The 12507-nt window shown below is 33.7% G+C and overlaps 1 protein-coding gene and 1 pseudogene across 1 annotated transcript; one reads left to right on the top strand and one right to left on the bottom strand.

The window, feature by feature from the left end:
- Positions 1-12507, bottom strand: part of LOC112101590 — a 56095-nt pseudogene that overhangs the window by 7131 nt on the left and 36457 nt on the right.
- LOC18055972 (putative E3 ubiquitin-protein ligase LIN) lies at positions 5230-12142 on the top strand. Its single transcript, XM_024192299.1, is given in 15 exon segments — positions 5230-6108; positions 6691-6969; positions 6972-7024; positions 7140-8381; positions 8466-8610; positions 8755-9012; positions 9164-9470; positions 9882-10006; positions 10082-10198; positions 10356-10487; positions 10566-10688; positions 11001-11111; positions 11208-11354; positions 11526-11771; positions 11868-12142. Coding segments are annotated over 15 exon segments (4167 nt in total). The 5' UTR covers positions 5230-5244; the 3' UTR covers positions 11886-12142.

Below are 12507 nucleotides of genomic sequence, written 5' to 3'. Positions count from 1 at the left end.
TATAAATTTATTTTGAATACTTTATTACTTTATATACTTTTATACTAGTTTTAAAAAAATAAGTTTCACTTAATACACTCTTTAGAATTCTATACAAATTTCTTACTTAAACTATTTAAATTAATTAACTTTAATCACTTAGGACACCAATAAAACTATTCAATAACCTAATTTTAATAGATTTAACCATACTTACAACAACATAATCAAGTCAAATTGTGAAAAAATTACCAACACAATTATAGTTATGAATTTTATTCGTTTATGTTCAATATTGAAATTTTGCACACCAAATAACTTACAATGAGAACAACGACGACGATGACAACATCAACATAATAATAATAATAATAATAATAATAATAATAATAATAATAATAATAATAATAATAATAATAATAATAATAATAACAATAATAATAATAATTGTATAAATACTATCAGAAAAAATAAAAATCAAAAGAAGAAGAAGAGAATTGTACTTATATTTATTTTCATTTATTTCAAAATTTTGAATGGATATTTATTTTATTTTTGAAAAACAAGAGTATTATTACGCATACTTTTTAGTCAAGTTTTTTTTAATATTGATTTCCTCATTGTTCATTTAGGTATTGATTAAGATATGAGAATTGTACATTCAATAATGCGTGTGTTATACCGATGTTGAAAATAATTATGTACTATTAAGTTATAATAAATTGTCCTTAATAATAATTCGGCTGATGAGTATTGTTATAATAATTTTTTTATTAAATAATAATATTTAAATTAATTTTTAGAATGTAAATAACCCTACTCTTAACACCAATTATAAAGATTGTCATTGGAATTATGAATAGCTTAATGTAAGCACAGCTACACAGTTAATGCTAAGCTTATTTATAGGTGAAAGGAACATGGAATTGCTGGAAATGCAAATCCTCTAGGGATGGCAAATAGTGGGCTTGGGCTGAGCTTTTTCAAGCCCAGGCCCAAGCCCAAGTTAGCGAGAGGGTCTGGGCTGAACATAAGCTTTATTTATTTTTAAAAAGTTTTAAATTATTATAAATTTGAAATAGATTAATGATCAATAAGTTATTATAATCATAGTTAAATTAAAGAAAATGAATATTTCAAAGTAAAATAATAAATAAAGCAAATAAAAGCTCATAACTTTAATTTTTTTTTATTCTGAATTTTTTAATTAATTCAAACGCTCTCTTAATTAATTAACACAAAAGAGAGAGTTTAATGTCATAATTTTAATTTTTTTGAATCATCATTGATTTATAAGTTAAGAATTTAAGTTTTATTTTTTATATTTAAATTATTTTTCAATTTTAATTATATTATTCTAATTTATTAAAAAAAATTTAAATAGTAGGTCTGGACCTGGCCCGAGCTTTTTTTCTTGGGCCCTTGTCGCTGAAGCCTGCAGACCTGAACGAGCATGGACTGTCCTGAGCTTTTTTGCCCACCCTAAAATCCTCAGCTTCAAATTGGAGACGTAACTATCCCCCAATAGTGGGCCCATACAAGACTTTGGACTTGGCAGATACCTAAATTTTATAACTTTTCTTTTGTATTTTATTATTATTTTTAAATAGTAATATGTTTCTACAATTAAAAATTTGCATATATTTTACAATCTAGAATATACAAAACTAAACTAAATTAAATCTATTAACTCCACTTATATTCTGGGATTTATCTGCTCCACCCCTACTAAATGAGAAGGAAAATAAAATTTCAATCATAAGTTAAAGACTCGAACTTGCACCAGCTTGGTTGCATTGGGGAGTGGCATCTCTTATGTAGTTTTATTACTTTAACAATCAATAGGGGTGTTTGTGGATCGGATTTTACAGATTGAATATCAATTCATATCCGATTTATGACTTTGTGAATTATAAACTTTTAATCTAATTTAATCCATGGATTGGTGAAATTCAATCCAAATCTAATCCATACATTTGTAGAGCGGATGCGGATTTAACCCAATCCATATCCAATCCACCATTTTGCGGATTGATTTGCAGGCTAAAACTCCACAAACTAACTAAATAAAAAAATTATATAAAAATAATTTTACTACCGATCAAATTCAAAATTAAATAAGATTTAAATAAATTAATTGTTTAAATAAATCTAGAAAATACATTCAAATTTTTAAAATATAACGCACTAAAAAGAAAAAAATTCATTTGTTTAGATCAGTGCATGAAAATTAACTGCGTAGGAAGCTATTTTATTTATTTATTTAATTTAATTTTATATTATTATCAAATAAGATATAATATGGTGTTAATATAACTATATTTTAACTTATTTGTTTATTAGCAAGTATAATACCATATTTACAAGTTTTATTTTTTTATTAAATAAATATTTTTTTTTTTTGCGGATTTTACCACCAACTGCGGATTTTTAAATTTTCATTCCAATCCAATCCACCAATCCACAGATTGGATTTTTATGGATCGAATTTCTACGGATCTGACGGATTGAACGGATCATATTAGATTCTGAATACTCCTAACAATTAAATCACAAAAAAAACCACTTAGAAATTTACAATAAAAATAGTATAAATTTCCTTGTTTCAAATGCTAAAATTCTCTCCTCTTAGACTTCTCGATCCTTAATATGTAATATAAGCAGAGGAATGGAGATGGGCCTGACAATGAGCTAGCCCGGGCATTGTGGGCTGGGTAATACTTGGCCCGAGTATGAAGCCGGGCTGGTTCTTAGGCATCACTTGATAAACTCGAAACCTGGATCAGAACCTGGATTTTATTAAAAAAATTAAAAAATATTTATTATTTTAAATATTTATATTTATTTGACTCATATATTACACATATCTAAATTTTTAAACACTTAAAGTTTATATTTTCATGGCAAATTTATTGAAATAAATTTTAGACTTATAAAATTACAAAAAAAAATATTAAAAAATAAAAAATCCGGGTACCCGGATTAAAATCCGGTCCGTGTATCTAAAAATTACATTTGGACTAGTTCCGGACATTGCGATACCCAGACCCGGACCCAAATTTTCCCAATCCTAAATTAGTGTCTAGTGAATAAAACTTGCTTGGCAAGACCACCTCATGTGGTGAGTGTCGAAAGGGGAATTAGTGCTAATGTCTTTCTTGACAATAAAGCATGTCGAAAATTCTTGAAATCCTACTGCAGTTAACATGGAAACTGCAGCAGTTGCTCTTCTATGTCACCAGCAAAACGTCCCCTTTATTGCGTTTCGTTCACTGTTTGAGTTAGGTTGTGGAGGCTCTGCTGCCGTGTTCAACCCCCAACCCCCCCCCCCCCCCCCCCCCCCCCTTTTTTTTTTGGGGGGGTTTTGAGTTGCTGCTATGCTTGGATTCTCACCTTATTCTCTTCGTCATCATTGTTCTGTGATCCAGCTTATTGCGAGCTGTGAGATATTATTTGTTTATGTGAGAGCATTTTAATTCCACCCAAGATTTTGCAATAAAAAATATCAAACAAATAATAAATAAAAAAATAGAGAATAAAATTAATCATATAACATAAGAATTTACTTGGAGAATTCCTTTATTGATAAAAAACCACAGCTACAAAAGATGACTAGAGAAAAATTCACAATGTAAAAAATTATTAAAACCACTTTAGTACTTTTCCTCACACTCAAAACTTTAATAACATTCAATCTCTCAATAGACTTTCAATTTTTCTTACATTGAAATTATCTACTCACACAGAATTGATTGTTGTGTTATCCTATATAAAGAAATAAATCCAACTTTCTTATTGATAATGATTATTTCTTGTAGGAGAAATACCTCTTTTCTTATACTAGTTGTGTTGCTCATTTAATAAGTTAAATCCTAAAGAAAAAATTATTTATTCTTTAAATAAAAATCCTCTTGAATAAGAAAATTATTAAAAAAAATCAAGAAAATACCCTATGACTTATAATTTACAAATCTTTATTAAGAAAAGAGACATGTTTGCTAACAGTTTATACAAATCCCTATTACGAACTTTTAGTCAATTAATGTATGATGTTGCTGGTAAGCTCAATAGTCTAACACTTGTGTTGTGATTGCGGCTTTCCATGTGAATATAATCAACATTACAAAGACTAGCAAAAGCAGAACTATTTATATCTCAAATGAGTCAGTTCGAACTAGTTAATTCACGCCAAGAATTGCATCTAGAATTGAGTTGAGCTTTTCATAATGAAATATGAGTGCATTTATATAAGTATATAGTTAAGATTTAATTACAATTTATTTTATTCCTGTTATAACAATAATATAAAAATCTCAATAAAAAAACTTTTGCTCAACACTAAAGTTAAAGCTTCAATCTTCAAATAAATTTGATGATAATCTTAATTATTGATGATTTTAATGAATTTGATTGAATGAATACGTGCAATAAAACAAATTGATCAACAATGTTGTGATTTTGAAACAGAACTTTTGTTATAGCTCTAAATCCAATCGACATTAGGTGAGCTTTTGTTATAATAAAAAATGAATTCAGACAAAAGAAGCAAGCAAGGAATTTTACGTTTTTGTTTAAATTTCTCAGGCATAACCAATTCAACTTAATTATTTAGCAGACCGAGTTAATTAATGCATAGTAGTCCATAGAGTATTCCACGTGTCACGACTTAAGGACGCACGTAAAGTCAATCCGGCCTGAGCGGCAACAGGCCCCATTCTTCTTGCTTATCTGGATTCACTTTGCAGTGAAAATTCAAAGCAGTATAATTACAGTTTTGCCCTCTTCATTTTCCGATTATTTTGTTAAAAATTAGAATGAAAAATAAAAAGATTTTTCAATGAAAGATCCCTTCATTTTAATAGATTATTTAATTTATATTAAAAATTATTGTTTAACTCTTTACATTTTTTAAATTAGAGTTTATGTGATCAGTTAAATAAAATTACTTAAAAATCAATTGACCAAACTACAAAGAGTTAAATAATAATATTAAAAGACAAGAGAATTAAACACTTGGATGCCATAATTTCGTGTTTTGAAGTTTGTAACGTTGGTAGGAACCCTAATTATTATTAGAAGAGGACTCTTAGACCTAACAACAAAAGCTGAAATGGTCAAATTAGTCATTTCACAAGCGCCGTCCCACAGTTTTCGCGCCAGCATAAAAAATAGGTGCAATAATATCTGTAAAATCACTCCCAAAACTCACCAATTCCACACTGCCTGCCCCATCACCGTAATCCTCCTAAAACTTTCACCACCACCATGGATGCCTTTGCCGCCGCCACCACCTCATCAGAAATCCTCCAGCACACCGCAACGTTTATCTCCAAAACCCTTGCCCAGCCCGAGCTCTGCCACAGACTTCTTTCCACTCTCCGCAGCAAAATCCCACCCTCAAACCAATCTAACATTATATTGGCAGCTGAAACTCTTGAAACCGCCATCAGCACCACCACCATCACCGCAAGCCCATCCATCCAATCCTCCGCTCTCCTCCTCGCCAAACGCCTCCTCCTCTCATCATCATCATCAAACCCCCCACAAAACCCCTTCTCCTCTTTCCTCGTATCCCTCATTCACCATCTTTGCAACCAACCCATCAACGCATCCCTCACTTTACTAAACCTATTCTCTCTAGAACCTTCCCTCGCTCGATCAGAGATTGCGCCGGTGCTTTTCGAGGAGTTGTTTCTTGTCCATCTTCTTCCTGTTCTTTACTGGCACAATGAACAACGATCAAGTATTTTATCATCTTCTTTGTCGTCCTTGCAGTCATCATATGATCATGATGATGATGAAAGCAATGATGAGAATTCGATGAGTGATGATGTTTCTGTGGTTGTTCCGTGCGCAAAGCTACTGTCAAAAATGAGTGGGAGTCAAGCTTCGGAGTTGAAAGAGTTGGAGAGAAATTATGAGGAGCTTCTTGACGAGAATTGTAGGGTTTTTGCTAGTTACTTTAAACAAGTCTTGGAAAATAGTGATGATAGCGGATTGATTATTGTTACTCCACCATCAGTAGTTTTAAGGAAGATTGAGAAAGTTGGCGGTGCTGATCAATTGCATCAGAAACAAGATGAAAATATCAAATCGGAGGAACTCCAATTGGAAAACGGACGGTATAATGTAATGCTTTAGTGTTTTTTTTTTAAACAAATTATTTAACCCTTTTTTCCTCCCATGATTTTCTTATTAAGATAAATTTGTAATTTCAATATCTAAATATTCATTTTTGGCATTAAATTTTAGTATTTTTCTATTGCGCATTCCTCAATTTTCACTAAAGTTAATTTGAACCTGTTAACTTTTTTTTCATATTAAAAATAATTAAATAATTATTTGAGTTGATGTGATTAATCCTTTTTTGGACTTTTTGACTAGTGGGTTCCTTAGAGCTCTTTGGCTTTTAGTTCCAACAAGTGTCGTATTCGTTAACGCCAGAAAATAAATTTGCACGAAAAATGCGATTGGATTCTCTCCTCCAACTTGCATGATTTTATAATGAATATATTATAAGCAATAGGCTAACGACACAAGAAGTCAATGAGGTCAAACTAAACGCCTGTATTTCACCTTGAACATAATTATTGTGTCAATTACATTCTTTGAATCATTCAAACTCCACGTGAAAATAATTGCTCCAAAAGTCTTCGTTCTTACTTGACAGAAACGTTTGACGTGGTGGTGTCTCTGAATTCAATGGTGCAGCCAATATGGTCTGAAAGAGAAAAGTCATCAGTTCAGTTCACGTTCAACGGTGGCAGCATCAAATCCAAGTCTCACTCTCATTCATTTTATCCACAAAGAGTGCCTCTAAATAGCAGCCACGCAGAGTCCCATAATACTGCTGCAGCTGCTGAGGAATTGAAAACATCGCCAGGTTTACATTTTGATTCTGAAATTGAGTCTTCATTGGACAAGCATTTGAATAATTCTTCTTATTCTTCTTCAGATTCTGACGCCGAAGCAACTGACGAGGTAATTAGTCGGTAGTAACAAGAAGAAAAAAATTATTTCATTTCTAGACTGATTTAACTATGCTGTAATCTTAATTTAAAATGATGTCTTTCTTGTCATGTAGCAAAAGAACATAAGAATGGCATCGTTGGAGCCTAGACAGAGACAAATTCGGAAACAAAAACAGCCCATTTTTGTAGAATCGAGTTGGTATATGTCATTGAGAACAACTCATCCTCATCTTTTATATTTGTGTATTTTTATGTTTCTGATATTTGGATTATTCTTTGTATTATTATTAGTTCTCCAGATCATCTAATAATGGCAGATGCTGATAACCCTCCTGGCATTGGAAAGCATACACCTCCTAAGGACTTTGTTTGTCCCATAACTACACACATCTTTGATGATCCTGTAACTCTAGAGACAGGGCAGACCTATGAGCGTAGAGCAATACAAGAATGGATTGAAAGGGGAAACTCAAGTTGCCCAATTACACGCCAGAAGCTGAGTAGTACTCAGCTACCAAAAACTAACTATGTACTTAAAAGGCTAATTGCAAGTTGGCAAGAACAGAACCCTGGAGGTTTAGACTTGTCTCACTCTGAGCCAATGTCGAAGTCAATTGTGCCTTCGAATTCTCCTAACAGTGTCATAAGCCAAGCCACGATTGATGGGACAATCACTGAGCTAAAGCATGCGATTACTAGTCTTTGTATGTCGGAGATTCTGAATGAGTCTGAAATGGCTGTGCTTCAAATTGAAAGGTGCTGGCTGGAAGCAAGTATGGAACTGGATATTCAAATTATGCTCTCCAAGCCCGCGGTTATCAATGGATTCGTGGAGATTCTTTTCAATTCTGTTGATCCTCGGGTACTGGAAGCGACAATATTTCTCTTATCTGAGCTGGGGTCGAGGGATAAATCTGTGATTCACACACTTACAAGAGTTGAATCCGATGTTGAGTGTATTGTGGCTCTTTTCAAGAAAGGTTTGCTTGAGGCAGTTGTGTTGATATATCTATTGAGACCATCCACTAGGACCTTAATAGAGATGGACATGATGGAATCCTTAATGACGGTTATTAAGAAGAAAGAAGAGGATTTTCTCAAGATGTGTTTGAAGCCCAAATCAATTTCAGTACTTTTGTTGGGGCAGATGATTGGGGACAGTGAAGAAAGCATCGTGTCTTCAATTGCTAATACAATTGTTTCATCAAAGGTGTTTGAAAGCGTTATTAGCAGCTTGGAAGCCGAATGGGCGGAGGAAAGGATTGCAGCAGTTGGAATCCTATTGAGATGCATGCAGGAGGATGGGAAGTGCAGAAACTCCATTGCTGATAAAGCTGAGTTGGCTCCTGTTATGGAAAGCTTCATGGCGGCAAGCGATGGAGAACGGTTTGAGATTGTTTGTTTTCTCTCTGAGTTAGTAAAATTAAACAGGTATTTATTTATCAGTATGTGAATGCCTTCATACCTCGTATATTTCCAATTTTATGGTTGATTAATGTGTTTCGTTTTCTCCAGGAGAACATTTAATGAGCAAATTCTCCACATTATTAAGGATGAAGGCACTTACAGTTCAATGCACACCCTCCTTGTTTATCTACAAACAGCTAACCATGACCAATGCCCTGTTGTCGCGGGTCTTCTGCTTCAGCTTGATTTGCTGGTTTGGATCTATCTTTGTCTTGATATCTGAATAGCGAGATATCAAATTTACTGAATGATGCTATTGCTTACTTCTCGACAATTGCTTGGATGGTTAAGTTCATCTGTGGTACTTATAGTTAATGACTGGTATCTTGGTTTGTAGGCTGAGCCCAGAAAGATGAGTATATACCGTGAAGAGGCAATAGATACTCTTATTTCTTGCCTCAGAAATTCTGACTACCCAGCTACCCAACTAGCAGCTGCAAAGACAATTGTGTCACTGCAAGGGAGATTCACTACCTCCGGGAAGTCCCTTACAAGGGCTATGCTTCTAAAACGTGCAGGGGTTGGTAAAAGTTACAAAAATCTAACTCGAACGGAGCAGATTGGCAATATTTGTGGAGAGGATGATGATACTTCTGTGAGTCGTTTGAAAAATTTTCGACATTGTCTCAAGATTAAAACTCATGCTTACTGTTTTATAGTTTCTGCATATTTTATGGACTAGCTGATACTAAGATATTTGTGCTATTTATCATTTGTCACAATTAATTTTTATTTCTCTTCTCCAGGAAGAAGAGAAAACAGCAGATGATTGGGAAAGAAAAATGGCGTTGGTTCTAGTAAGCCATGATTTTGGTCTGCTGTTTGAGGCTTTAGAAGAAGGCTTAAACAGTAGATTCGCAGAGTTGTATTCTGCATGCTTTGAGTCAGCAACATGGCTCATATACATGCTCAATTTTCTTCCAGACACTGGTATACTTGGAGCAGCAAGGGTCTCCTTACTTAAGCGCTTCATATCAGCATTCAAATCTGCAAACGACATTGATGACAGAGCCCTATCACTGCTCGCTCTCAACAGCTTCGCCCAAGACCCTCGTAAGTTGCAATTTTAATGATTATTTTTGTCTATTATTTCTGCTTAACCCAAAATCATGCCACTTTCTTGTCGGTTGCAGTAATAGAAACACAAGGTCAAACAGTGGGAAATATTGCAGAGTAAACAAAAACAGAAAAAGCGGCTATTATACAGATTATTCGTGAATCATGTAACCGATGCCACTTAATATTAAACTAACTAATTTTCAGATGTTATGAATTACAAAAGATTCTATTTGCAGTCCCTATGCTATTATTCACTGTAATATCTCCATACTGTAGAATCATTTTACCTATTGGCAAGGTTTTCTGTGAGGATATTAGTGGTCTATACACTACCGGCATTTCAACTCCTGTTCTTCTTTCAGAATTAGTTCTGAATGAGATGAATCTTGACATTGTTTATTTCAGAGGGGTTGCGTGATATAAATATCCATATGAAGGATATAATGAAAGGACTTAGAGAATTAAGGAAATACTCTCCCTTGGCATTTGAAATGGTGAAAGTTCTTTCCAATGGACACGACTCCAGCGCTGTAAGTCAGTGCACTTCTATATGTTATACTCCCCAAACAGAATAAAGTATTGTACTTATGCTTATTTGGTAGCAGGACTTCTGGAATCATAGAGAATTGGTTCATGTAGATTCCAGTGAAAATGGGAAAGTGCTTTCTATAGCCTGCTTCAGAGACAAGATATTTTCTGGCCATTCAGATGGAACTATAAAGGTGAGTCTCTTCATTCCTAAGCCAAAAGGAATCTTGAATAAAAAATTAACTAAAGTGAGCCATTTGTGACTTTAAGAAAAGAGTTTTAACTTTTCTGAAGCCGCAGGAGTGAAATTTATGAAATTTGAGTTTTTCTTTTGTTTCTCAAATTCTGAAGGTCTGGACTGGTAGAGGTAGCATTCTTCATCTCATCCAACAAATTCGAGAACATACGAAGGCAGTAACTGGCCTGGCCATTTTGCAGTCAGGGGAAATGCTATATAGTGGTTCGTTGGATAAAACTGCAAGGGTGCGCTCAAATGATTCATTTACTTATGCTATATTTATTCAAGTTGTAGACTAAAGTAGTTTTTACTCCTGATAATAGGTTTGGTCCATTGGCAATGAAGAGATACATTGCGTACAAGTCCATGATATAAAAGATCAAATTCAAAATCTAGCGGTTTCTAATAGCATTTTATGCTTCATTCCACAAGGAGCCGGTATCAAGGTATCTAATAAAATATTCCATCCTTTTTTCTGCCATCAACTAATGCTACCACCCATCAAACGCATCTCTGTCTGAATTTGAAAGTTTACAGAAGTTGGAATTTCTTCAGTTTTAATTATCATCATCTTATCTCCAGTTTTAGCTGTGTATCGTTTCTGTAAATTGAGCCAGTGTTTTAATTTGTTCATAGCTTGTCTTTCTAACCGTCATTAAGATTTATGGTTACTTGTGTGCGCTCTCATTATGTCCATATATGGACAAACGACTTGCATGAAGATGTATATGAATCTGACCTTCTCAATTTCCCATTAGGTTCACTTACGGAATGGAAAAACAAAATTGTTGAACTCCAGCAAGTATCCAAAGTGTTTGGCTCTTGTACAGGGAAAAGTGTACTGCGGCTGCCAGGATGGTGCTATTCAGGTATGAGATTTTCTTTGTATGCGATAAAAGCTCTTTGTCACAAACAATGTCCCCCTTAATATTTAAATTTTAATTAACATAAACTTTGGTGTTCAGGAAATTGATTTAGCAACAGGGACATTCGCTACCATTCAAACTGGTCATAGAAAATTACTAGGCAAGGCAAATCCTGTCCATGCACTGCAAGTTCACAATGGTCTCGTATATACAGCTAGCACTAGCTTAGATGGTGCAGCAGTGAAGGTATTTCTACGTGCAAAGCAATTATCTTTTGTTTTTCGAAACATTGAATCATCACAAAATGTAGCCAAACTAAAACAATTATAGCATAAGTAAATGAATCATTTACTTCAATTCGGATTTCTTCTGCTTGGAATTTTTTGAACCAACAATTTCTAATTCTGTTCTGCAAAGATGTGGAGCACTTCAAATTACAATATGGTTGGATCACTCCCAACGTTGTCAGAAGTTCGGGCCATGGTTGTAAGCTCAGAACTGGTTTACTTGGGGTGCAAGGGAGGAACCGTGGAAATATGGGATCAGAAAAGGCAAATTAGAATTGAAACACTCCAAACTGGTACAAGCGGCAAGGTGCAATGCATGGCTCTTGATGACAATGAAGAATTTTTGGTGATTGGAACTTCTGATGGCAGGATTCAGGTAATTATATTTTGTCTTCTTTTATGTTTATAATTCCAATGAGTTTAACGTTGGTTCTAGATATTAAAATGTACCAAATACTATCTTCTTATTCAGGCATGGGGACTGAGCTAAAAAGAGCATGATGCTTTTAAACTTGAGACAGCGAATTTAGCTGGAGGAACAACAGAAAGCAGAACAAATTTAACAGAAATTTTTTGCCTTGTTCAAATAACATTCTTTGTATTAATTCAGGAGCAGTATTGTAAAGTGTACATATATTGTAGCATTGTATAGGACCATTGTAATATCAGGCTATGTGAAAGCATTGTAATTCTTCCTGATGTGTAGCAATAAAATCAGAAGATACGGAATGAGCAATTTTCAACTTATGCTTTGGAAGGGCGCATGAATTTTTAATTTAGTTTATTTATTTATTTATTTTTAGTCGTGTGCTAATAAAAATGTGCATGAATTTATAAGGCAGATATATTCTGGAATATAAAATAGCTAATCATAGATATAAAGGTCTTAGTGCTAATAAACAAAGGCTGTCATTTGTTGACTCTATTATGAGGTATAATTTACACCACACACATTAAAGTGAAACATTTTCAAATATAATCAACACTTACATCAAATTGTATTCGCGGGTCATAAACTATATTAAAATAATTGCAGCACTAGTGCTATAAGATAGACAAGCGTATATATTCTTTAAATACCGTCATGCTCAAAGCTGCAGGTAGCTAAGTGT

Source organism: Citrus clementina, unplaced genomic scaffold (genome assembly GCF_000493195.1).
Source record: "Citrus clementina cultivar Clemenules unplaced genomic scaffold, Citrus_clementina_v1.0 scaffold_1, whole genome shotgun sequence".
Lineage (NCBI taxonomy): Eukaryota > Viridiplantae > Streptophyta > Magnoliopsida > Sapindales > Rutaceae > Citrus > Citrus x clementina.
The sequence above is the reverse complement of the archived record's forward strand: the minus strand, read 5'-3'. Positions and strand labels throughout refer to the sequence as shown.